Source organism: Phodopus roborovskii, unplaced genomic scaffold (genome assembly GCF_943737965.1).
Source record: "Phodopus roborovskii unplaced genomic scaffold, PHOROB, whole genome shotgun sequence".
Taxonomy (NCBI): domain Eukaryota; kingdom Metazoa; phylum Chordata; class Mammalia; order Rodentia; family Cricetidae; genus Phodopus; species Phodopus roborovskii.
In genome coordinates this window covers 1,758,317-1,783,850 of record NW_026125059.1, presented here as the reverse complement: position 1 = coordinate 1,783,850, position 25,534 = coordinate 1,758,317, and the positions used below count along the sequence as shown (strand labels likewise).

At 56.6% G+C, this 25,534-nt stretch overlaps 1 protein-coding gene across 1 annotated transcript in view; it reads right to left on the bottom strand.

Annotated features, from left to right (window-relative positions):
* Lama5 (laminin subunit alpha 5) overlaps positions 1-23,229 on the bottom strand; it is a 43,855-nt gene extending 20,626 nt beyond the window's left edge. Inside the window, exons 1-17 of the mRNA XM_051185077.1 lie at positions 22,861-23,229; positions 19,179-19,331; positions 9,399-9,516; positions 8,555-8,673; positions 8,285-8,455; positions 8,060-8,157; positions 3,826-3,941; positions 3,590-3,708; positions 3,400-3,490; positions 3,122-3,256; positions 2,868-2,930; positions 1,465-1,605; positions 1,242-1,379; positions 1,008-1,142; positions 778-912; positions 568-705; positions 8-60 (exon numbers count right to left, since the gene is read on the bottom strand). Coding sequence (XP_051041034.1) covers positions 8-60; positions 568-705; positions 778-912; positions 1,008-1,142; positions 1,242-1,379; positions 1,465-1,605; positions 2,868-2,930; positions 3,122-3,256; positions 3,400-3,490; positions 3,590-3,708; positions 3,826-3,941; positions 8,060-8,157; positions 8,285-8,455; positions 8,555-8,673; positions 9,399-9,516; positions 19,179-19,331; positions 22,861-23,181 — 2,244 coding nt within the window. The 5' untranslated portion in view covers positions 23,182-23,229. The remainder of the gene's footprint in view (positions 1-7; positions 61-567; positions 706-777; positions 913-1,007; positions 1,143-1,241; positions 1,380-1,464; positions 1,606-2,867; positions 2,931-3,121; positions 3,257-3,399; positions 3,491-3,589; positions 3,709-3,825; positions 3,942-8,059; positions 8,158-8,284; positions 8,456-8,554; positions 8,674-9,398; positions 9,517-19,178; positions 19,332-22,860) is intronic.
* Between the last annotated feature and the right edge of the window lie 2,305 nt (positions 23,230-25,534).

The window sequence follows — 25,534 nt, the reverse complement described above, 5'->3', positions numbered from 1 at the left end:
TGCTCACCTCAGGAAGGGCAGGATTAGCCGGGGCCAGTCCAGCAGGATGACAAGAACCAGCTAGGGAGAGGTAACCGAGCTCTGATCACTCCTCAGTGAGTGACCCCAAGGCCAGTGGCCTACCAGCCCCAAACAGAACCCAAATCCCTCTTGTAGTTGTGAACAGAAGTGGAAACATGAACCTCCCTTGCCAATGTGTCAAGGGTGCACATGCTCCTCCATCATGTGGAAAGTGGCCACAACATGTGGATACATGCATGAACACACGTGAACTATCACACACAAGTGAACACACATAACACGCACACAGAGCAAACACATGAATAGCCAGCTGCATGAACATCACAAACCACGGGAACATACGCAGCACACAGAAACATCACACAACATACAACGTATGAGCAACCTTAAAAAAAAGAAACAAAACCTAGTCAGTGCATGGACACAGCTACAGAACACAGTCCCTGGAAGAACACACAGGCGGACCCCCCCCGCCCCCCCCCACACACGAACAGTGCACGCATCACACAAACAGGGCTGCCGTCTGCTGCACCACCCATAGCTCACCTTCACAGTGCGGGAAGTTATAGGCACCCGGCACACACATATCACACCGTAGTCCTGCCACGCGGGGCCGGCAGCTACACTGCCCCGTGGTAGGGTCACAGGCGGTGTGCAAGGCGCCGTCAGCAGAGCAGTGGCAGGCTGTGGGGTGAAGTCAGTGAGCACGAGGCAGGGCTATGAACCGCCCGCCTCCCATTCTCCCAGGAAACTTACGGATGCAGCTGGGGAAGCCATGGAAGCCGGGGCTGCACTCCTGGCAGGCGGCGCCTGTGTAGCCAGGACGACAGCGGCACGAACCACCTACTCCACAGTGTTGATCCAGGGACCCCCAAGGGTCACAGGTACAAGCTATGGGCACAGGGGCGCGGGGGGAGGGGTGTCGGACCCTGATCCCGTGGGGACGGCTTGACCCCTTCCTCCCTTTACCCTAATTCTCTGCTCACCGTGACAGTCAGGGTAACCGTGGTAGCCTGGGAGGCAGCGGTCACAGTGAGGGCCATCGAACCCAGGTCGGCACTGGCAACGGCCAGCCTCGTCACAGCCTTCAGGCAGGGTCCCTGCAGGACTGCAGCCACACACTGTAGACAGAGTGGGATGTGTCACTGGGGACCCTGGCAGGGGCAGCTTGTCCCTTGGGGACCCCAACCGCCTAGGCCGCGGGAAGGGAGACCACTCACACTGACAGAGAGGAAAGTGGAAGTAGCCAAGGGCACAGCGGTCACATCTGTCCCCCTCAAAGCCTGTACGGCATGTGCACTGGCCTGACTCTGGGTCACAGAGGCCATTGGCTACCCCAGGGCTGGCACACTGGCATGCTGCAAAGACAGGACCAACTGGTCAGTCAACGCTTAGCTGCTACAGGGCTCCTCCCAAGTGGGGTAAGGAGGGGGCTGAACTCACATTGGCAGCTAGGGCCATAGAACCCAGGGGCACAGAGCTCACAGTGGGTACCCTGGAAGTTGGGTTTGCACACGCAGCGTCCCAACCGCGGGTTCTTCCGGCAGGCATTGCCCTGGGTGCCTGCGGCATTGCAGTCACAATCTGGGAGGCGGGAGCAGGAGGCTTAGACACGGGGCAGAAACCAACCCGTCCCACCTGAAAAAAATACAACTTCTCCCCAAAGTCACACCACTGCACACTCACAGAGCACAAATCAGGATCTAACAAAAGTGAAATTCCCAAAGTTAGTGCCTTAGGGAAACAATAACACTGCAAAATATAAACCATCTTGCTGGATGCAACGGCGCACGCCTTTAATCCCAGCACTCGGGAGGCAGAGGCAGGCGGATCTCTGTGTTTGAGGCCAGCCTGGGCTACAGAATGAGTTCCCAGGACAGCCAGAGCTACACAGAGAAACCCTGTCTTGAACATAAACAATAACCCAGAAACCCTGAGAAGGAGGCGCCTGTCTCTGCACTGGGAGAGAAGCCTCCACTCACGAGGCTATTCCTGTGCAGGTTGGCAACAGTCCAGGCAACAGCTGTACACACAGCCAGTGTACCAGTATGCTGCCGTATGCTGGGAAAGCAACTTGGCACCTGGGCAAAAGGCCACAAAATATGGAAGTCTGATAAGCCAGAGAGAGCCTGCTGACTTCCAGGAAGACACCCTGTGGAGACAAGACCATGAAAAGACACTGCTGTCTGGATGTCTGTCACATCTTTTGGAAGGAGGGCAGGGCAGTTAGTTAATTCAATGCTCCATACCGGGCTGTGAAAAGACATGTTTACGGGATTGTGGTGGGAGCAGACACAATCCCTAAACAGCGTGCGTGGTTCACTACAGTGTTTATAAGAATGAGCACACACAGACCGTGCATGTGAGGTGCTGAGGATGGAGCTCGGAGGTTTGTGAAAGCTAGGCAAGGGCTACACCCCTGAACTGCAGCTACAGCCCCAAAAGGCTGCTCTCAAGCACTGAGCTTCTGTCAGGGTTTCAAATGTGCCTGCATTATTTATAAAAATAAATTAAAAAATTGGGGGCTGAAGACATAGCTCGGCAGTTTGGAGCGCTGGCTGTTCTTGTAGAAGATTGGGATTTAGATCCATCCCAGCAACCACAGGGCGGCTCAGAGCTACTGTAACCCCAGGACCAGGCTGTCCAACACCTTCTTTTCTGCCTCTACGGGCACCAGGCAGGCACATGGTGCACAGACATACACGCAAAACGCACATGCATATGAAGTAAAAATTAATTTTAAAACTGAAGAGACTAAATGAAAGGTAACTAAGATTAAAAAAAAAAAAAAACCCGTCCTTGGTTCACACTCCTTCCTGTGACGTCAGTCACTTCAGCGTACTTACTCACTATCTGTCCTGCAGGTGATACTTGCTCTCTGGTGTCGTTGAGGGGAAACGAGGGCACAGCTGAGGGGGTAAATATCACACACATGTCAACCAGGTCTGCTGGGCGAGCTTTCGGCCTCCAGCACCACCAAGCACCCCAGAGCTCTGGGTCCTCTGCAGTGCGTTCCTCAGCCCTCTGAGAGCCCCTCAGACAGCAACCCTGGGTCTGCCTTTCCATCCACCCCCACCCCGAGCTCCCAGCTGGTCCTCACGGTAGCAGTGTGGGAAACCAGTGTAGCCCTCGGCACAGACTGTACACCGCTCTCCTGTGAAGTTGGGCCTGCAGTAACAGCGGCCTGTTAAATCTTCACACGTCCCGTCGGTGAAGTCTGACTCGCAGTCGCAGCCTGAAGAACAGTCAGAGATAAAAGTCACCAAACGACGACGGGGAGTTATGGCCTCGCCTCCTGGGGTGGGGAGGTCTGGGAGACTAAGACCCTCCCAGCCTGGAACTCACAGCCTCCACGGCTTAGAACACGGCTCTACTCACGGCGACAGACGTGGGGTGAGTCCAGCGGCTGGTCAGGGGCACGGTAGAAGCCAGGCAGGCAGCGCTCACAGTTGATGCCCGTGGTGTGGTGCTGGGGATACAGGGAACACAGCTCCCTCAGTCCAGGCATGTCTCCATTGCATTGCCATCACACAGGCCCACCTACACCCGACCACCTTGCCCAGCCTACCTGGCAATCGAGGCAGACGCCCCCGCCCTGGTACACATGGTCCTGGTTCTGGCTGGCGTTACGCCGGTCCACCTCAGGGTCGTAGTAACAGTCATGGGCGTGACCATGGCAGTTGCAGGCTGTGGAGTCAGGGCTGATGGTTAGCACTGTCCTGAGGAGAGTCTCTGGAACCCCTGGAACACGCTCCCTGAGTCATGCAAGGGCGCTGGCGGTGCACGCATGCACAGAACACTCACACTGGCACTCATTGGCGCTGTCAGTGGTGGCAGGCTTCCATGGCTGCTGGTTGAAGCCTGGGCAGCATCGGTCACAAGAGCCTCCACATGTATTGTGCTGACAGGCACACTGTAGCCTGTGAAGGGACACGGAGGAGTTAGGAGCCCAGAGACCACAGAGGGCTGAGACGAGGTGGGTGGTATGTGCCCGGACACCGCCAGCCTGCTGCTGTGTGGGCACAGGTCCCCCTCCCCACAGCTCCCCAGCTGTCACGCAGTAAGCTGTGGTCCAGACTCCCTACTCCTACCCTATGTGGCTCCGCACATGGCTGAAGCATCAGAGAATGGGCACAGAAGACAGAAAGGAGACAGCGGAGACTCCCTGTGTCAGCAGAGAGGAGAGGGGACCTCTGTGACAGCCTTATGTGTCAGAGAGAAGGGTACTGTTGAAGGTGGGAAAGGCTAGGAGCTTAGCACGGGTGTAACATTGGCACCTTCCAGTGCTGCCCAGCCCACAAACCCTGGACCTGGATCTCATTCAGCCTGTGAAATCCTTGTGTCAGCCGGACACCCCCGTATATCTAGGGCATCTCCCCAGGGGCAAGTGGCCAAGAACCATTTCCTCTTTCCAGAGGCTGGAGGCCTGCCTGCTGTCCCAGTGGGCAGGGGGACAGCTGGTTGGAGATGAGGACAAGCTGGAGCATACGCTGTGCATAAACCAACACTTCCTTGCACTCTACCAACTCGTGGCAGGGTCACAGCCAGCCCACTCAGGGACAGCGTGTGCATTTCCTGAGCAGGGGGCCGGAAGCCCACCAGAAATTCAGAGTCTCAGATCACCAAGTTCTACTCCCGGTGATCCCCAACAGGGGGCCCCGTGGCCTTGGGAGTCAAGCCTGATGCCCCTCCCATCCCAAGGGCTTCTGGAAAAGCCTCAGCCTCAGTAGAGGAGAAGAAACCAACTACCTGTCAGTACAGATAAACAGCATCTATTAGCCTAACCCTCGGAGGGAGAGCCAAAGGTCGGCAGTGGGGGTCTCGCTTCCGCGTGATCTGCATGGTCACGGAAGGCCTGAGATAATAAGCAAAGGCGGTGTAGTAAGAGGTGTAAAGTTGGCCAACTGGTAAAAATCCTTCCGGGTCTACCCGGGGGGCGGGGGGGAGGGGAGTCTTCCTAGTCACAGATAGAGCCCCGGGGAAACCTTGCTCGGGAACAAGAAAATGGGGGTGGCGGGTGCCATGCAGAGCGGACTTGAGCCCAAGAACTCCGTTTAATGGAACAATCTGGTAGATGCCGTGGAAGGCTGTTTCAGATGACTATAAACAAAGGAACCTAAAAATAGGCAGATGTGAAAAATTACTAGTCAGGACTTCTAGAATTGAAAAAAAAAATGCAATTATGAAATGTAAAAAAAAAAACCCAAGCCAAGCGCCAAGACCAGGCTTTGGAAAGATCTGTTGCTGGGAGCACCGGCTGCTCTTCCAAGACCAGCGTTTGATTCCTAGAATCCACATTATGGCGCACAGCCATCTGTAACTCCAGTTCCAGGTGATCTGACACCCTCCTATTCTGGCCCTCCTCAAATACTCGACACACATACACACATGTAGGCAAAACACTCATTCGTACATAGAAAATGCTTAAAATATTTTAAAGGAAAGTAAGATTCTCAATGGAATAGGTAAAGGAGGGGGCAGACACAGTCAATGGGAAAAGGTGGCCGTGAGGGGGTAGCTGGGGCTGAGGATGCTCGATACTGGGCAGGCAAATGGAAAGCATGAGCTGTTCTCAGGAAGCCCTGTGTTGCTCCCAAAGGGCAAGGAGGGCCTTGGCCCCCGATTAGCAAAGACACATGCATTCTTAGATCTCAGAGCCAGAGAGCAGAGGCCCAAGAAACACCCCTCACACATACCCCCCCCACTTCCAAGTAGGGCATACACACATGGCAACAACTCCAACAGGAACAGCCCAAGGGACCCTCGACCCTGTGGAGTACCTAATGCTGACATAGGTAAAGATCTCCCCACAAAGGTCTGAAGGCTCAGACATCAAGCAAGAAGCAACATACTCTAGTTACGCAACCATCGTCTTCTTATTTTTTAAGGGGGGGCGTGGTTCAAGACAGGGTTTCTTAATGTAGCCTTCCTTGGCTGTCCTGGGACTCAGTTTGTAAACCAGGCTGGCCTTGAACTCAGAAATCTGCCTGCCTCTGCCTCCCAAGTTCTGGGATTAAAGGCAGGTGGTACCACTGCCCGGCTAAGCAAACATCTAAAGAACATGGCTGAGAGGTACACACTCCAGAAAACAGGAACGAGATCTGGGGAAGCAAGGGGCCATGAGAACAAGGATCATGGGACAAGAAGGAGACCCAGACACTATGGGGAGAGCAAATATCCCCCGTGGGAACAACGTGAGGCTAAGGACCAGGCCACGTGGGGAGATGCCAGAGTATCTCTCTACATCTGGATTTGGCTGAGCCAGGCAAACCGTGACAAAGTACATGCCGCCAGGCCTCGTGGGGCAACCTATAATCGCTCTGGAGGCTGAGGCAGGAAGATCAACTTAATTTCATCTCCAGAGGCGGGAGCCCCGGTATGGACAAGTAGGGGGTGGAACAACTCTGGAATGATGGGATGAAGGGGAGCTTGGAGCAGGGGCAGGGAAGAGCCAGCTGCAGGGGCAGGACACCTCCCCAGCCTGGACGTGGGCCGAGAATACGGCCTGTGATGGAGCTGTGTGATAATGTTTCGTTGGAGTCTGTGGTTCTGGGAAAAATGCCAGCATACACCATCCCTCACCTCCTGCCCTGAAGGGAGGGCCGGCCTCAGTTCCAGCCGAGCATGGGAGACAGGCCCAACGGTGGACTTCTCCCAACAGGTAAGCACAGATCCTGGGGCACCGTTCCCGCTAAGGCTAATGTGGTTTCTAATAGGCTTAATAGGCTCCATCCGCCCCAGCCATAGGGAGCTGTACTCCCCTTGACATTTAATTTCCCAGGGCAATTAGCAGCGCCCAGAGCTATACTGCCAGGGGACTCAGAAGGCCAGGACTACAGCCAGCCTGCGCCCGTCAGCTGGGGACACCATGCCACACCTACTTTAGGGCCATCATCTGCCTCTGAAGGAGACAGTTTTGTCAGTGTGTGAAGGGGGGTGTGGCTAGGCCTCTGCCCAGAGTCTTGGTTCCACCTACTTCCTCCAGAAGCTGGAGCTGGGGTGAAGCTTGAAGACCCCAGAAAAGGTCCTATACTGAGCCGAAGACCAAAGAACTCTGAGGCAATGAAGTGGCAGGTGGGCTGCTGACCTCTGGGGACGGTTGTGGGGCTGGGGTGGGCTGCCTGGCCAAGCAGTACCGGGTCAAGACACGGGAGTCTCGCCGCCACGGGCTGGCTACCCACTGCCAGCTCTGCCACACAGCTCCAACCGTGCTGTCCCTGTGTGGCAGATGCTGGCAGGTGTGCTTGTGCCAACAGGGCCTTGTCTGCAGGGAGCGCAATATACGGCTGCTGCAGGGGGGAGGGGAAGAGGGAGAGGGGGAGGGGGGAAGGAGGGAGGGAGGAAAGAAGGAAGGAAGGACGGACGGACAAACAGACTGTGTCCTGAGAGCAGCTTCCAGGCAGAATAAGGGTCATGTGAGCCCTGACCCAGAGCGAGGCTCCGGTCATCCATTTAGGTAAGGGCTTACTGGGGGGTCAGGCCACCAGAGGATCTAGACTCAGGCACAAACTGTGTGATGGTGGTGGGTGTAGATTCTGGATCTTGCCCGAGCAGCTGGCTCTGGGTGGGTTTTGGGAGCTTGTATAAACCAAGCCAGTGCCAGGCCACAGTGCTACACAAGAGGTCAAAGCCCTTGGCTGGTCTGAGCCTAGCTACATGAGATGGAGAACACTTGCACACTTGCAACTTGCAGTTCCTTTGTCCTTGACCTTGTGCCTCAGGGGATAAAGTTCAAAGGTGAGGGGGGCTGGTTTGGGCTGCCTAGACAAATGGCAAGCAATCATCTAGGGATGACCATCTAGGGATGACACACGCGTGTGGCAAGGATCCTGTCTGTCGTCGATGCCCATCCCAAAGGTCTACAGCCCCACCTCTGGGACATCCAGGGCAAGTTACAACCAAGACCAGGACACCCTGAGAGGTTCACACAGTACTGCCTCTTCTGACGGGAAAGCCATTAGTGCAGGCCCCATCGGGCAGCCAGAGCTGTGCTGGGCAGGCAGGTAGATGAGGCTGGGCAGAGAACAAAAGGCCTCACCTGAAAGGATCCGAGGGGTCCTTAGCGTCACAGACGTCTGCGTGGCCATGACAGACACAGCGACCGCCAATGCTGATGTCCTTGATGCTGTAATAGTACTGTAGGGGAGGCCATGAGGGCCAGGCGCCACCATCGCGGTGACACCGGCACCTCCCCGCTCCCCGAGCCTTGAGAAACTAGCTCTGCCACCCTTCCTTCAGCTCCCAACCACACCCACAGGCTCACCCTGCGGGTGACGGTGGGGTCCCGCAGCGCCTTGCCCATAAGGTGGCCCAGAAGTGTGTTGGTTCGCAGGAACCGCAAGCGGATGTTGGTGGCCTTGGTGAAGTCTCGGAGCAGAGGTGAGTACGAGAAGTTCGTGGCGCCGGGACGCCCGTTCACCAAGGACACTACAATCTGAAGAAGACCGCATGTTGGCTTGGCTGAGAGGCCCAGTTTGGCCACAAGGACCCCCCGCCCCCGCCCCGTACAAGCACAGCTACGCCCCACCCCCACCTCGCCGTTCTCCAGAGGCACTATTCGAGAGTACTCTGTGGAGCAGATGACATCATCATCCTGTGTGATACGCTCTAGTGTCCGAGGTCCAAATCGCTCCAAACAATCCCTCTTGGAGGCTACAGGAAACGGATGACAAGGTGAGGACAGTGGCCAGCAGAAGCATACCCAACCCCGGGGCCCAGCCTAGTGCTCCGCACCCCGGGCTCCCCGAAGTCTGTGAAACAGGACTGCTCTCCCGTGTTCTATTGGCCGGAAGTTACTACTGAGAGAGCAAAACCCTGGCTCAAGGCAGAGGCCCCCAGGCGGCCATGCCAGGCTGGCCTGCAGAGCCTCCCATAAGCCATTTACCCAGGCCTCTCCCTGGGTCATGCCACAGAACAAACATTCCTTAACCTCTTCCCAGGCAGTCTTCAACAACCTGTCAGGGAGTTTTGGGGGACATGTCACTAGGCAGGCAGGCAGGCCTGTGTAATCAGCATCTCTACCCTGCCAACATGATCGATTGGTCAGGGTGACGTGTGGCCACGACAGCCAACGATTCCAGCTCCCTCCTGCCACAGGCAGCTGGCAGGAAATAGGCCCACAGCTGCCAGGGCTGCCTTGTTACCATGGGAGCTGCCTGAGCTGAAGCCAATCTAGAGGAGCAATAAGATGGCTCAAAGGGTCCTGGTACCAGCAGTGTGACACCGCCCACGTCCAGCGCCAAGCATGGAAGTCAGCTCCCATCTACCCAAGGGGCAACGAAACACACAGAAGCCATCCCAAGGGTAGGGCTTGGCATCAGAGGCCTTGAGGCGACTATAGCCCAACTGCAGAGCCTTCCCCAGCTCAGGACACTCACAGGCAAAGAACTGCCATGGCTGGTAAGTTTGGCCGAGGTCTGTGGACCGCTCCAGCACCCAGAGGTCGGGCCGAGGTGAGTTGGCAAACTTGATGAGCACGTAGGCCACATGGAATACCTGCAGGGGACAACCACCGTGACGTCGGGCACTGGGCCCCTCTGTGTACCTTCCCACCCTATCAGGCGTGAGGCAATGCAGAGAAAGCTTCAGATGCCGGGACGTGAGGCGCCTTTGGAAGGTGGAGCCTCGACGACATAGTTCCCGACTTGACAACCTTTGCCAGCACGTTCCCGTCACCAAGAACCGAGTTGTTCTACTACCTCTTCCCTGCCAGGACAGATCGAAACCGCGAGCCAAAATAAACCTTTGCCTCCTCGTTTCAGTTTAGGCACGGCATGGCAAAAGTAACTTACAAAGGAATTCGATACCAAGGCAGTGGGTCGCTGCTGTCACTAAACCTAACCACGTGGTTCCCGGGCCTCTGGAACTGGTTCGAAGGAGGAGTGAGGATAATGTGGGAATGTTAGATTAGAAAAGTCCAGAAGCTGGAAGAGGAGGTTCCTGGGACATGCTGACCAAGCATGAAAGACCAGGACCCCAGGAGAAACTCAGGCCGACAAGGAGATGGCTCCATGTATAGATAAAGTGCTTCCAACCAACAAAAAGCCGAGTTTCATCCCCAGAACCCAACAAAGATGGACTGAAGTCCACACCGTGTGTCCCATGGCATGCATGCCTACACAGACACACAGGCACATAAATACACAATAATATAATAACACACAACATAATAGAAGAAATGTGGACAGGGGCTGGAGAGAGATGGCTTAGCAGTTAAGAGCATTCGCTGCTCTCCAGAGAACCCAGCTTTGATTTCCAGCACACACATGGCAACTCACAAGTTTGTTAACTCTAGTCCCAGGACACTCAACGCCCTCTTCCATCTCCCATGGGCCCCGGGCATGTATGTGGTGCATAAACATACATGAAGACAAAACACCCATACACATAAAAATTAACTTTCCTTTTAAATGTACAGCTGGGTATTGGTGGCACAAGCCTTTAATCCCAGCACCTGGGAGGCAGAGGCAGGAAAATTTGTGAGCTCAAGCCCAGCCTGGTTTACAAAGTGAGTTCTAGCACAGACAGCCAGATTGGTTACATAGAGAAAGCCTGTATGGGGGGGAGGGGGTGATTGTGGACAATGAAAGGTAGGTTCATGAGGTTTCAGACTGGAACCATTATCCCATAGGAAACCAGACTGGGGTCACCGTGTTAATTCTGGCAAGGAATCTGTCTATACTTTGCCTATGCCCTGAAAATATGAGTGAGTGAGGCTAAATTAAAAAGTAATGGACTAATTAATTTTGTGGAGTAAATTTCAAGACAGCTTTCAAGCTATGCCATGGTTATTGCTGGTATGTGTTAGCCACCCTGATGAAACGAGACGACTCTAGCAGGCTCCATGGTATGAAACTACAAATCCTTCCGAAAGGCTTTATAAGGAATGCTGCCGCCTACTAGCAGAAGGGACACATCGCCACAGATTCACGCCACTGCAGCTATGGGACGAGGGGCCCATCTACTGCTCAGGCTGGTGACAGAACCTGGCAAATCACCTAGATTTGCTGGGGTGCAGAATACAAGAGTTATGGGGTCATGGAGACTTCTACCAAGATTTCCGAGAAAAACCCATCAGGAGACTCGATGTGTAAGAGTCAGGTTGCAAATGAAGAAGCCTAAGCAACAGCAAAAACCCAGGTATTGGTAATGTCAGAAACTTGGAAGATCTGCAAAGAAAAGCTGCGGGCATTGACCCCCAGAGAGGCCATGTGACCTGCAAACAGCAGGTCATTTACATAAAGCTGCCGGCCTGGCCTTAAAGGTTGAGCACATAGCTATAGGATTTAATGCTTGTCCTTTTGTTGTCCCTTTTAGAATGGGAATGTCACAGGACATAGTGAGGCACACCCCCTCTCCCCCTTTTACCCCAGAACTTTGGAGGCAGGGACAGGCGGATTTCTGTGAGTTCGAGGCCAGCCAGGTCTACAAAGCGAATTACAGGGGCAGCCAGAGCTACACAGAGAAACCCTGTCTTGAAAAAAAAAAAAAAGAAAAATCAGAAAATAAATAAGTAGGTAAATAAGTAAACGAGAGCATGAAGCCTTGGATTCCATCTCAAGAAAAACACACACGAACACTCCTCCCTCACTCCTGGACAGCACCTAGAAGTTCCATGTCCCCTGCTGTCTGCTTCTACGGCAGCCCTCACCCCAGGCCTGACCTCTCCCATGCTGAGGAAGGGAGGGAGTGGTTTCCACAGTCTGAAAGCTGAGAAGGCACCCCCACAAGTCCTGGGCACAGGAGCTGGATGAAAAGAGAAGACAATTGTCTAGGCTAGGATCTGCTCCAAGTGCTGGAGCCAAGCGTGAGCAGGCTGGACTTGGCCCGTGATTCTCACCAATAGCAGGTGGACGCCATCAGGCTAAAGTCTGTCACCAAGTCTGTAGGAACCCCGCCCGCCCCCAGGGGGACCCCTATTCCAGGCTGTGTTAGTTTGCTTTCTGTCATTGTAATAAAACCAAAACTGGGCAGAGACCACAGAGGAATGTCGCTTACCTGCTTGCTTCCCTGGTGTGGCTACCTTTTTTTTTTTTTTTATTTAATTTTATTTTATGTTCACTGCTTGCACATATGTCTGGGTGAGGAGGGTACTGGATGCCCTAGAGTGAGAGTTACAGATAATTATAAGCTGCCGTGTGGGTGCTGGGAATTGAACCCGGGTCCTCTGGAAGAGCATTCAGTGCTGTTAACCACTGAGCCTCCCCCAGCTGCCTTTTTATTAGATAACCTGTCCCGGACAGCACCGCCCACAGTGGGCTGGACACTCCCACATCAGTCATTAGTCAAGAAAACATCGCACAGGCCAGTCAGAGGGAGGTGATTCCTCAGTCGAGAACCCTTCCCACAGACGGGCAGCGGTGGCGCATACCTTCAATCCCAGCACCAGGGTGGACCTCTGAGTTCAAGGCCAGCCTGGAACAGAGTGAGTTCCAAGGCAGCCAGGGCTACTCAGAGAAACCCTGTCTTGAAAGAAAAGAGACAGAAAGAATGGATGTCCTAGGAATGTGTATATTCATGTCAAGTTGACAAAAATTAAACCACACAGTTTGAGTCATCCTGAAGCCCCACGGAGCCTCAGGCAGAAACAGACCTTTGGGGCTCTAGTCCTGGGGAGACCCAAGCTACCCAGACCCCAAGCAGGCAGTGTACCAGGACCCCCAGACACAATCTGAGTGCTGTCCTTGCTGGGATAAAGGGCAGGGCCAAGCACAACCTCTCCCAGGGTCGAGGCACAGGCCTATTCATAAGCTGCCAGTACTGAGGTCATTGTCCACTTCCCTGTGGGGGAGGGCAGGGAGATACCCCACCCAAGGGGTGTTCAAGCCACTTCAGGCACAACCTTACACTCTGCCTCATGCCTCGGCCTCTTGTGCCCCATGGCCCTAAACCGGAGGTCCAGCAGGCCTGGAACAGTGTGTAATGACTTAAGGACCCCCATGAAGAAGACGGGCCAGGGACAGCAGCAGACATGGACAGTGGCTGCTCGCTCCTGGGAGCTGGCAGCCTGGCCCACCCCCGCCTTTCCCTGGGCCCATCCCCGGGCTGCATCCTCACTGGAGCTCGCTGGAGGCTCTGGCCTTCCCCAGTCAGCTGGCCCTGCATTTTTCCCAGCTGAGAGCACATTTACAAATACCGATTCCAAGCCGCTAATGAGCAGAGTAAGGGGCCATGGAAATGGCTATCCTGTGCTGGCATGTACCTATTCACGTACCGCTTCCCATCTACCTGCCCGGCTAAGTCCCTCTCGCACTGTGGCCCTGGGCAGCTGTCCTCAAGGGCTTGCTGGCTGCAGACACTGAGGGGCAGGAAGGCTTGTCCCCAACCTGGTCCCTGCTCCCAGGACTACAGCAATGCCCGGGGTATGACCCGGGAGGGGCACAGACCCTTGGCTTCAGCCCCTCCCCTGCCACGCCCACCCCGCTCAGCTGCCCAGGCAGCCTGACCTTTCTACTGCTGCACAGTTCTTTGCAGAGGGGGAAAAAATGTCTTTTAAAGCAAAAGGCAAACAAAAGCTGCTGGTTATTTTTAAAAATTCTTGCTATTTTGGGGCAGGCACGTCTCCAGGGCAGCAGCCGGGGCCAGGCTCTTGGCCACTATACCCCTCCCACCTCCCCCCTGCCCAGCCAGACCGCAGAGGGCCAAGATTCTAAAAGAGAGGTTATGCCCCCTTAACCCTGCCTGACAACGCTGGCAAAAGTCCCATGAAGCAGGCTGGGCATCCAGGGTGGGAGTTTAGGGCAGGCTCAGGGCGCAAGGTGACCGTGTGGCCCTATGAAACCACTTCTCCATCCTAGGGACAGGGCAGTAGGAAAAGACACAGAGAAGTGCCACGTAAGACAGCTCCATGATGGTATGAAGGTTCCAAAGCCCCAACGGGAAGTCAACACCTGTCTCCTGCACGGGCAGAGGTGACGCTAATAAGGTAGCCAGCCCCAGAGCCACCGGCACAGTAAGTGGGATTGATCTTGGGTCTGCACATCACACTCGTGAGGATGAGAGGGGAGCGGGTGGGGTCTCCCGGGCCCTGGCACGTGGGTATGCAGAAGGAAAGCCCCCTGGCTGGCAGCCTCCTAGACTCAGATAACCAAACCACTTCACCCAGAGGCCGGCTGCAACTGGCACCTCCAGGGAAAGATTGGGGCTCTGCCCTGGCCCATCTTGGACCGAGGGAGACCCAGGCTGTCGGCTGTGACACATGTCCCGGGGCTGAGGGCATCAGCCCACCTTTCCAGTGGGATGACTCAGCGGGCCGCCCGTGACTCAGCCTGCGCCCTGCAGGAAGGAGGCAAGCTGCCAATTCCCGGGGACAGGCCAGGGTCCCAGGCGGTGCTGGGTGGAGGCAGGAAGCCCTTCCTAGCCCCAGGCTTCCGGCTAATGCCCTGGCTCCCTTCACATCAAGCTCCACGGCACCTGGGACCTTCTGACCTTGCTTGAGTGATCCAGTCCAGCCCTCAGTCTCTCCGTCCTTACCCACCTCACACAGAAACCACAGGAGGTGCTGTGATGGCATGGCCACGATGGCATGGCCACGATAGGGTCTGCTCAGGCTCAACAGCTGGGTAAACAGGCAGAGCCGTTACTTCAACAGACCAGGGAGTCCAAAAACAAGCCATGTGTGGACTCCACCCCAAGAGACAGGTACGGAAAAATCCAGGGAGCCACCAGGCAAGCCCACCAACTCAAACATAGAAATAAAATCAAAGCGGGGGTCTGGGTACGGCTTAGAGGTGGAATACCTGCTTAGCCCGTGTGAGGGACTGGGCAGACTGTAAAAGAGGCAAATCATTCAACGAAGGCACCGGTTAGTAGTCAGTATGGTAGCACAGGTCTGTAATTTTAGCACTTGGGAGGCTGAGGCAAGGTCAAGGTCATCCTCAGCCACATAGAAGTTCAAGGCTACAGGAGATACTGTCTTATATAAACTACACAAACAAAACACGTGGTACACACCCAGAACAGACCACAGGTATGTCCTGAGCGCTGCTGAAGGACCTTAAAGGGACTGGCAGGGATGAGGGGTCCTGCAGGAGACAGGAGGTTGCCAACAGACCCTGCGGTTCCTGGGATGCGCCCAGCTGGTGTCTGCTTCCCTGCCACCCAGCCAGGTCAGGGCCAGAAGGTCAACTAGTGGGGCAGGGGACCCCCCACAGCTAAAACCTAAACAGTTTAGTCTCTACTGAGAGGTAGAGGCCAGGGCAGCGGAGTTTGTTTAAGAACACAGAAAACAGGAAGCCTCTGGGGGCTGCCAAGGCACGCGGGAGAGTCAGAGACGGTGGCGGCGTAGGAGTGTGCACATCATTTTACTCAGAGCGGCGAGCAAGGGACTCCTCGTGTGTGTGTGTGTGTGTGTGTGTGTGTGTGTGTGTGCGCGAGAGAGAGAGAGAGAGAGAGAGACAGAGACAGAGACAGAGACAGAGAGAGGGGAGAGAGGTATGGGAGGCAAGGGAACAGTCAGGGTACCCACAGCCCCCGGGCCGAGACCTCCCCTAAGCTAGGAGTGAGAGGAGGGAAGAGAAAGGTAGATGAGGAAGAAGGAAGAGGAAGAAAGGAGGGGAGGGGAGGGGGGCTGAGCTGCAGTGGTGCACGCCTTTAATCCCAGCACTCAGGAGGCAGAGGCAGGTGGATCTCTGATTTCAAGGCCAGCCCGGTCTACAGAGCAAGTTCCAGAACAGCCTCCAAAGCCACAGAGAAACCCTGTTTCGAAAAACCGAAAGAAAGAAAAGGTGTGGGGGGGGGGGGAAGCAGGGAGGGAGGAGTTGGGAAGAGCGAAGACCCAGAAGGAGGGAGGGGGAGGGGCAGAAGGGGTAAGCGGTGTGAGCGCCAAGCTAGCCAGTGAGGGGAGGAAGGTGGCCCTAACTCAGGGATGGTCTGAGAACCTGCCTGCAGGACCCCTACTCTATCCTGCCCCTGGAAGTCCAGCTAAAGGGTCAGATTGGAGGCTGGAGGGATGGCTCAGTGGTTAAGAACACTGACTGCTCTTCCAGAGGACCCGGGTTCTAATCCCAGCAGCTCACAACTGTCTGTAACTCCAAGATCTGACACCCTCACACAAACATACATGTAGGCAAAACACTAATGCACTTAAAAAAAGGGGGTGGGAGTGTGGGAGTCGGACTGACGAGTCGGCGGCTGTCCCCAGCGCCATATCGGGTTCTCCTAGCATGGTTCAGCAGCAGCTCCCGCTGGAGGCAGGACTCAACCTGAAACAGTTCTGTCTGCAGAATGCTCACCACGACCCTCTACTGACCGCCGGAGTGTCAAGTACAAACCCTTCAGACCCCAGAAAGTCCGCTCCTTTTCGTAGTCAAATATCGTAAGGTTTCTCAAGCCACTTTTCGTGAACCAGTGACTTATTCAAGAGAACCAAATCTGAAGCCTGTGCAAAAGCTCTGAAACACGTGCCATGAATAGACAATCTTCTACTTGTCAGTTCTTAACATCTACCTCTCTGAATTTTCACGGATTCCTGTTTCACAGGGTTGGACTATTTATTTTATGTACACTGGCTGTAGCATACAACAAAACAGCTTACAAATTTAAAAAAAAAAAAGGGGGGGGGGATGAGGTTGGCAGAACCCTGCACCTGTCCTGACCACTGGACTCTGTAACTTGTAACTTAAGCCTGGCCACAGCTACACTTCCTGCCATTTCCCTGGACAACCCAACTGGTCTCCGGACATTGGCCATGTGGCTGTGTGCCCAGCCAGGCCCAGGGAACCATGCCAGAAGCTTCGACCTCATGGCCACTAGCAGCCCAAGACTAGCAAGCCTGTCTACAGGGCCCCCAACCCTGTCAGCCCCAGGCAAGCAAGACAGGGCATCTGACAGCCCACTGCCACCATGCCTGTCTGTGACGGGTGGCTCTTGTTTTCCCAGTCAGATTAGAAAACCTGGGGTAGGAGTCAAGACCCAGCCATACAGCCACCGCCAAGGCACCGGGCACATACTCTGGCCTTACTTGACTTTAGCCAACTTTTTTAGGCTTAGATCCAACCAGCTCAGCCCTCATCCTAAGTAGCCTCAGCGCCCTTGTATGCCCACCTCCTCTTTGCCCTTAGCCTGCCTGGTACCTCCAGTGAGCACATCCTGAAGCGCAGGGCCTTTGGGGCTGAGTAGCCTGCACACTAGCAAGAGAGTAAAGCACCCATCAGGAAGGAGACTAACACTCCTCACCTCTTTGAGCTGACCTGGGGAGGGAGGAAATGCAGGTAGAGAAGCTGCCACCAACAGTCCTTCGAGGCCCCAGACAGTCGGCAGAGGAAGAGAACACAAGCCAGGGCCAGCCACTCATCCCTGCCTGCCGTGAGACCTGAGCCTGGTCCCCCGAGAAAGATGGGAGCAGCAAGCTGACTGCTGGGCACCAGAAACTTCCAGAGGACACAACACAAGGAGATATAAGAGCCCCTTCAACCCTTGGGAAGTCAGGCTAGGATTCAGGAAACTGGAACCTCTTCCTGGGGACGCTCTCCAACAGAAAGCATTCTCTTTCAAGCCTCCAGTAAACATCTCTCCTAGGTGTCCAGTCCAGGTGCCCTGGCCACTTCCACACAGGTGTCATAGGGAGCAGCCTTCCAAGCCTTGGACCCACAAACCAGGGCACAAGATCCAGGGCAGTCTAGCAGCCCAGCCCGCCTTCCCCAGGCCTGCAGGGCTCCCTGCCAGCCACCCCCACCCCTTCGCAGGGCATCCGCTTTCACCAGAACAAAGGCGCCTGGCCAGGCGCTTCCTGATGCTTCCTGAAGGAGCCTCAGCCCAGGGCTAGCGCCTTGGAGGACCTCCCAGACCTGCAGCACAGACCCAGGAAGAAGTTCGCTGGCCCGTGAAGAGCCGGAGTCAGTCTGCCTGCCCCAACCCCAGAGTTTCCTGCTTCTACCATGGCTGGCACCCATTGGGAGTGAAAGGAGCTGTAGCGGACCAAGAGAGTGCAGATAGGGAAGGCGGCGGTGGATGGGAAGGCTTCCTTTTGCCCTGTGCCATTCTGTATCTGGTAAAACTGAGGCAGAAAGAAGATGCCCATGCATGAAGCTCCCCCCCAGCTTGTAACAACAGAAGACCCAATGCACAGATGTGAAAATGGAGCTAAGGGGAATGAGGACATGAGCATCCCCTTGCTGCCCCCAGCAAGTGACAGTTCACACGCACACCCTCCCACGGGTGCCCCACTGCCAAAGAAGAGGGTGGCTTTGGGTTCAAGGAGCTCCTGAGACCCCCACCCCAGCCCCAAGCACCAGGGTACAGGAACTCTGATGATGGAAAGCTGGGAGAAGAGGGAAATGGAAGAGGCAGCCCCTTTCTCTCCTTCCCCACACTGACTGCGAATGCGGGTTCTGTCTGCTGTCCAGCCGCCTGTCCCTCCGTGGGCTGGGCTGTGGAGACACACCTCACTCTGCCCAGCGTCTCATCCCCAACACCTCAGGCTGCAGCAGCACAAGGACCCAGGAAGGAGCAGAGGCCAGCTGTGCTGTGGCAGGGATGGCGGAACGGAGACACAGCCTCTGGACTGGAAGGACGGCAAGCCCGTGGGATCAACCACGTAGCCTTCCCCAGTCCCAGCCCCACCAAGCCCAGCTCATCCCTGCACATCCTTATCCTGGTCCCAGGGAGCCTCTGTGTGTGTGTGTGTGTGACCCAGTCCTGCAGTGACACCAGAGTCCCCGGGCCCGGTCCACTTTGGGGGTGGCTTGCTCATCACCGAGAAACAGCCTCATCCAACCCTCCTGCCCACACAGGAGCCTGGCGGCCTGTGAGCCTCCGACCTGAGGGTGGCCACCAGAGCACAGGTATCTCAGGAATGTGCACTTCTGCGAGGGTTCCTGCACATTCCTGTGCCCCTCCCAGCTCCACCAGGGATTCCTCAGAGTGAACACCAGGGCAGCTCGGAGGGCACCAGGGGCCGGAAGGCAGGTCTGCCATGCCTTCCTGTGCAGTCAGCACTCATCCCCTGCCATCTCTGGTGTGGCCCTCGGTGGTGGCCCCTTCAGTCCCCAGTTTCGGTGTGCACCCGGGGACACTGTAAGAACAAAGATGCCCACCACGGGGCCTTGCCTGTACTGGCCCTGCTACCAGGCTGTCTCCCCAGAGGGTCTCACCAAACCCATTGTCTTGTGCCCAAAGCTAGCTTTGTGGCTGGAGCTGCAGGCAAAAGAGAGCCCTACCTGGCCCAGGTCCAGTGTGACGTTGACTTCATTGTACTCCAGGCCACGGGACAGGGGTGGGCTCTGCCACCAGCGTTCTGTGCCATCGATAGCGTTGCTCACAGGGTGTGCCTTGTTGCTGTTGGCAGCTGTACAGATGTCACAGTACTGGCCCTGCAGGGAGGAGATGGCCAGATGACCAAGAAGGGCCCAGCAGCCCCCTTCCCCCTCTAGAGACACAGCACCCTGCCATATGAACCCGGGGACCTACAAAACCAGTCCCTGTCCTCAACCTTCCCATCTCCATCTTTCCGCTATTAAATCAACTCAAGAGGGATGGCTCACATTACAGGAAAACCAGTGTTGGAGGAGACACCTGCTTTTGGTGAGAAAAATCAAGGCCAGTCTCCTTGGGAAGACAGCACCAGAGGCTTTCCGGGGAAAGGGAGCTCAGCTCCAGCAGAGGGCTGGCTACTGGAAAGGCTCCAGGATTGATGCAGCCAGTGAGCAAAGAGGTAAGAGAGGGTAGGGTACCCTCCAGGGATCCCACAAAGGGTTGTCAGTACGGGATTACAGGGTGTGTGTGTGTGTGTGTGTGTGTGTAAGAAAGGGAGAGTTATTAGGAAGAGGGTTCATGGGGGGTCAGATGCTCCCCCCAACTCCCAGCCTGTACCTGAAGGCCCCACCCCGTGTCCAGTACTTACTTCCTAGACTGGGTCTCTAGATACAAGAGTTAAGCTGTCTGCAGCTTCTGGGGGCCCCTGATAGAATGCAAGTGTGTGGGCAATGGCAGGAGAGGCCTGGAGCTTCCAACTACCGTTTCTGTCTGAGCTCTGGGGCAAAGCTAAGTCAAGACACAGCCAGGTCAGGACACCCCACCCCACCCCACCCCCGGAAGCCTCAGTGTTCCCATCTGCAGGGTAGGGATAGGTTTCAGTGTCACAGCCTAGCCACCTGCTGGGGCTTGTAGGAAGTTCCCAACAGTGTCCTGGCCCTGCTATTCCTGGTGGGGGAGGGGAGGGGCCATGGCTTCAGGCCAGGGAGAACACCACCCCCTCCCCACTGCCCCACTCCACAGGGAAACCAAGCCTGTCCTACACAAAGGCAGCCCCGGAGAGGCCCAGAAGGTGACCCCCCCCCCCCGCTCCTCCCAGACCGAGCGTGGGGTACAGAACTTCTTTCCGAAGAAATCTGCCCTAATTAGGAGGTCTTAGTGGCAACAGAGCCTCCAGCCCCCACAGGCCCAGAGTAGCCGATGCCTCCCTGAAAGCCTGGCGTCAGACTTCCTTCCACCTTGTGTGCCCATTCCAAAGGCTGTGGCTCTCGGAAACCCAGGTGTTGACATCTGGGAGGCTCTTGCCTGGCACCCTGTAAGGGTGTTGGTGCTTACTGTTCTGATCTTGGTTTAGATGTCAGTCCCTGGTCACTGCTCTGGACCACCCCAGAAGGTGGCCTGCCCCTGTCAGGAACTGCCTCCTGCTGTATTTATCCCACCACCCCAAGCACCAATTCTCGTAGAGTCCCACACTGCGGCCCTGAAAGTCTTTGAAAGTCTTTGGTGTTGGACGCACCTTTGTGCTCCACCATCCGCAGCTGCCTCTCAGATGAGCTGGGATCATGGTGACCCCAAGTGGGCCTGTCTGTCAAGCCTCCCTCCCCTAACTGTTCTCAGAGCCACAGGATGGAATAGAGCAGGGGCCCCAAGGGGTTCACTGATAGGACCCTGCCCCCACGGGTGCCAAGCACGGTGGGGTGGGCAGGCCCCCTAGCGGGGTTTTTTGTGGTCCAGACCGAATGGAACATGACCATACTGTCCCCAGAAGTCAGGCCCAGGGGGAGTCCGGGAAAGCCAGTGTGCCCCCTTCCAGCCAACAGAGAGGGTCTTAGAGTTCGGATGCCACAGTCAGAGTCTCCGGTCAGCAGCAAGCCACAAGCACCCTTGGTGGCCTGGGTTTCCCCACTGACCTCTCTCTGGCTTAGAGCACACAGGGCTGGGAAACCAGGCTTGCTCCACCCCTCTGCTGCAGAGGGTCCTGCCAGGAACAGAGTTAGGAAACACAGGGGCTGATTAGGAGTTCCCCTTCCAATGAGTCACGGATTGCGGCGTTCTTCAGATGCCCACCGGACACTGGCAGGGCAGGAGTGCCAACCTGCACTGCACCTTGCGCAGAGGCCCTGTGGGACTCATGCAGACTCCCACCTGGGGTGCCCAGTCCCTCTCCTGAGGGTCCCTGACTCCTGGGGCCATGCTGTGAGGTTGGGGGTCTGTGTCCCACGCCCATCTCTTTAGACAGCAGTCTCTTGGCAAAGCAGCTGTTACGTTTACTTTCTCACCAAGGAGGTACAGCAGAGGGGGGCTTGACCTCTGACCCCCCCCAGTAACAGCTGAGCAGGAACAGAGTCATCCACGCCAGTGACTCTCTGCAAGGACCCTGTGCACAGGTAGACGAGGGAACCATGGTCTGGGGTGTGGGCATCGACTTGAGTTTCCGTCCCTGCGGGTCAGGTCTGAAGGCCCCTACTGGACCCCCTTCGTGAGACCCAGCCAGCTCCCTGACATTATACACAGGGGGAAAGGCATCCCACTTCCAACAGCTCGGCTCAGATGAACCCTGCTCTGACTTAAAACGGCTTCAAAACAGGTGTTGGTTAACTTTCCAGGACTCAGTTTTCCTGTCTCTGAATCTGCTTCTGATGGACATTAGTTCTTACTCAAGGTGGGGGTGGGGCTTCTCAACTCCCTCCTTCCGACTTGGAAGGGGGGCTAAGTGCAGGCAAGGAGGGTGGTGGCCAGGTAAGCAGTGAACAGAACTAAGCGCCTTCATTTCTCCCCTCTTCCTCCACCCGGGGAATTCATTTTCATCTACTTCCCCCTCTTTAGCCTCCTTCCAGGAAAGTGGAAGCAGCTAAAGTTACTAGCTAGGCCCTTACAGTTCGCAACTCCCTAACACGAGGCTGGGGTCCTGCAACGGGCTACTTAGCCCACCTGCAGGCTCAGCATTAAAGACAGGTCTGCCTTTCGGCACAGAATCCTAACTCCTGGTAGACTAAAGCCCAGGGACCACACTTGCTGGGTAAGGGGCTGCCTCCTGATGGGCCACAGGTGTTCCCGGTTAAAACCTTGCCTGCCTGCGTTCTCCAACCTCGCTCCGAAGTGCCCAGATCCTAAGTGGAGAAACCTCAACCCTTGGCTGGGACAGAGAGACCCTACACCAGGAGAAAGGGCGCCGCCGGCATAGCTTCCGCGCTCATTCCGTCCCCATCCGGGAGGCCGACAGGTTCCAGCCTGTCCCGGGGGAAGAAAGAGCTCCCGCCCCCTCCTCACAGTCAGCGGGCACCCTGGCCAAGTCCCGCCCACGCAGGGATCCGGGACTTAGGGCCGCCAGGGACTGATCACCGGTCCCCTCGGGCCTAGGTCACCCCCCCAACACACACACACCCGAGCTTTACCCGCCCCTGGGGCCCCTGGTCCGCCACCGGGACACTTCATAGGCTCTCCCCGAGGCACGTGCAGGTTCTGAGCGAGTTTCGGTGGCTGCCTTGGGGTCCATCAAAACATAGGACCAGGGAGTTCTGGTGGGGACGTCGGTTCTTGAGCTCCCCCCGCCCCCGCCCCCGGAGCCCCTAGGAGTGGGCTGGGTTCGGGCTCTGGAGTAGGTAGACCGCAGGATGGTGTAACCAACTCCTCCCGCCCCGCGCTCACCTGGATGGTCTGGTTAGGATCCCCGCCGGCCACCGGACCCCCAACCAGCTTGCAGTAGAGGTCCTCGGTGGAGCGTGAGGCACTGCGCGTCGGGGCCTCCTCGCCGCAGGTCGCGGACGCGGTGATGCGGGCGCCCTCCGCCAGGTTGAAGTAGGGCGGGTGCAGGCTGAAGCCATCGCCCCCGGGAGTCCGCGCCTCGCCTAGCAGCGCTAGCCTAGCAAGCAGCAGCAGCAGCGGCAGCAGCGGCGGCGGCGGGAGGCCCCGGGGGCCACAGGCGCGCGGTGCGCTCCCCGCGCAGAGCCGCCCTCCGCGCTTCGCCATCTTCCTGCTGGGGGCAGCGGCTCTGGGGACAGCGCGCGCCGCGGGAGCCCAGCGAGTCTAGTTTGGGGCGGCCGGCCCGGCTGACTCCGCCTGTCCGAGGACGTCAGGCCCCGCCTCGGCCCGCCCCGGCGCCCGAGCCTTGTGCCCCGGGGAGGGGGTTGGGGAAGGGCACGAGGGAGGGGGCGGCCTGGGGACCTTAACCCTTCGGACCCCGGCCAGACCAGCGTCCCGGAAGGGGCACCTGCTGGCCCCAGGCCAGGCCGTGAGAATTTGGCGCTGCTGAGCCTTTCCTCTCCCCCGGGTCGACGCTTCGACCCTTAGGGAGTCTCCCTTGCCTTTTCCGTGGATGCTGGGGACCCCAGCAAGCCGGGCCTGCCTCTACCCGCCCAGCGGCTCCCCTTTTTGTTTTCCTAACTTCAAACAGGTCTCAGCCACCTGGCGCCTCCCTGTTGCCCTATCCTGTTACTCTTTCTCCTCCCTGTTGGTGTTTGTATAAACCGTGTGGCCATGCGTGGTGGGGGCCCAGAGGGGATATGTGATCTGCAAACGGTGGGGGGGGTAAGACCAGATAGGAGGGGACCCCCTGCCTCCTCCATTGCTAGGGCAGATTTAGCCCTGTCTACCTGTATTGGGCTTAAAAATCCTCTGCAATAAGTAATCGATCAGGACAGGAGCAAATGAATGATACAGGTGCCCACCCATGGGGCATTTCCAAGGATGCTCCTTGTCCTGTAGGTGCCAGTCTGGTGGGCTCCTCGGGAAGCGAGATTTGGTGACACATCTTTTAAGCAAGCGGTCCCTCTAGCTCCTGAGCTTCTGGGCCCCAGATGATCGTGCTGCAGGCACTGAAGGTCCTAGAGGCTGAGCTGAGACGACTATGTATGTCCCTCACTTCTGCTTCAGCCTCAGCCGCTGGATCTCCTCCCTCGGATTCTAGGGCCAAACTTATCTCCAGGAAAGTCCCAAGCCGGTAGGAGTGGGACCACAACAGCAGGGCCAGCAGCTCCCCTGAGTCTCCTAGCCAGGCCAGCCAAGCCATCATCTCACGCTGGGGGGTAGGGCTCTCATCTTGCTGGGCCTTCTGGCTAATCCCAGGGATCTGAGTGAGTTCCTGACGACATCGTGTCCTGGCCAGGCCCTGACCCATAGTTATTAGGAAAGGTCGCACCACCCTCGCATCTTCCTGGCTGTCCCCAGCCTCCTACAAATCTTAAACCCCAAGGGGCTGGGTGGCTCCCTGCCTCGGTTGAAAACCGGTCAGGACCGACCGAGACAAGCTGGCCTGCCTGGATTCTTCCACTTTCCTTCCCCGGAATTCCTCCACAACCTCATTCTTGAGTTTTCCACCTGGGGGAGGGCAAGGCAGCGGCTTCCCTTTGCTGAAAAGACTTGGGGTGGGGGAGGGGCTGGCCCCAGGGAGGGCGGGAGGCCGGGAGGAATCTGGAATTCGGTAGAGTAGACTCAGGAGATTTATGACCCCGTGTGAGGCAGTAGCAGGTTCCCAGATGGCTGGCCCCACCCTACTGCTGCCGGGAGGTCCACCCATCGGGACGCTGTTCCAGCCTCTATCCCCTTTGACAGCTGGGGGTCCAAATAGCCTGAGGCTGAAAGATACAATACTGAAGTGTCTGCCCGCCAGGCTTGATAGCCTAGTGACTTCATGTGAATTTCCCGAGGGTCTAGAGGGCAAAGGTTGTGCCAGGGCTCCTCTGAGCCCCCTAGTGGCCAGGCAAGACGTATTTGGGATTGATCCCAGAAGACTGGCCCAGTGCAAGAGAGGGGCAGATGCCTGAGAATATGCTGAGTCAGCCCAGCAGCCAGCACCGGGAGGGTTAACCCCAAGCTAGCTACTTCCCAGCAGACAGCTGCCCCAAGAGCAACTGGTGTCGGGCAGGGCGGGCGAGTGATGTGGGCAGAGGACATTGTGGTACAGGACTGGTGAGGTGTCCACACTCTGCCCCTACCCTGTGGCAGCTGATGTGCCTGGGCCAGGAGGGGGCAGCTGCAGCTGGAGAATGGAGCAGGAGGAGTTATCCCATGAGGTGGTTTCCTCTGCCCACTGCACCCCAGCTCCCTGCTAACCAGGTCCTGTTTCCAGTCATTGCTACAGTGGGCAAGCATCTTCAACTTCCTCTAAGTCATAGGCAACCCATCCAATTTTCTTCCTCCTCGTGGATGGAGAAACTGAGGCTACGTGGATGTGGATGGAGGCAGGCAACTGCACACAGTTCTAAAGAGAGAAGGAATCAAATCGTTACTTCTTATTCAGACATGCCTTTTGGGATCTTTTGGGTAACCGGTCCCCAAGACAGTCCAGACAGCACCAGAAGCTTCTGTCCTGTACCTGCAGGAG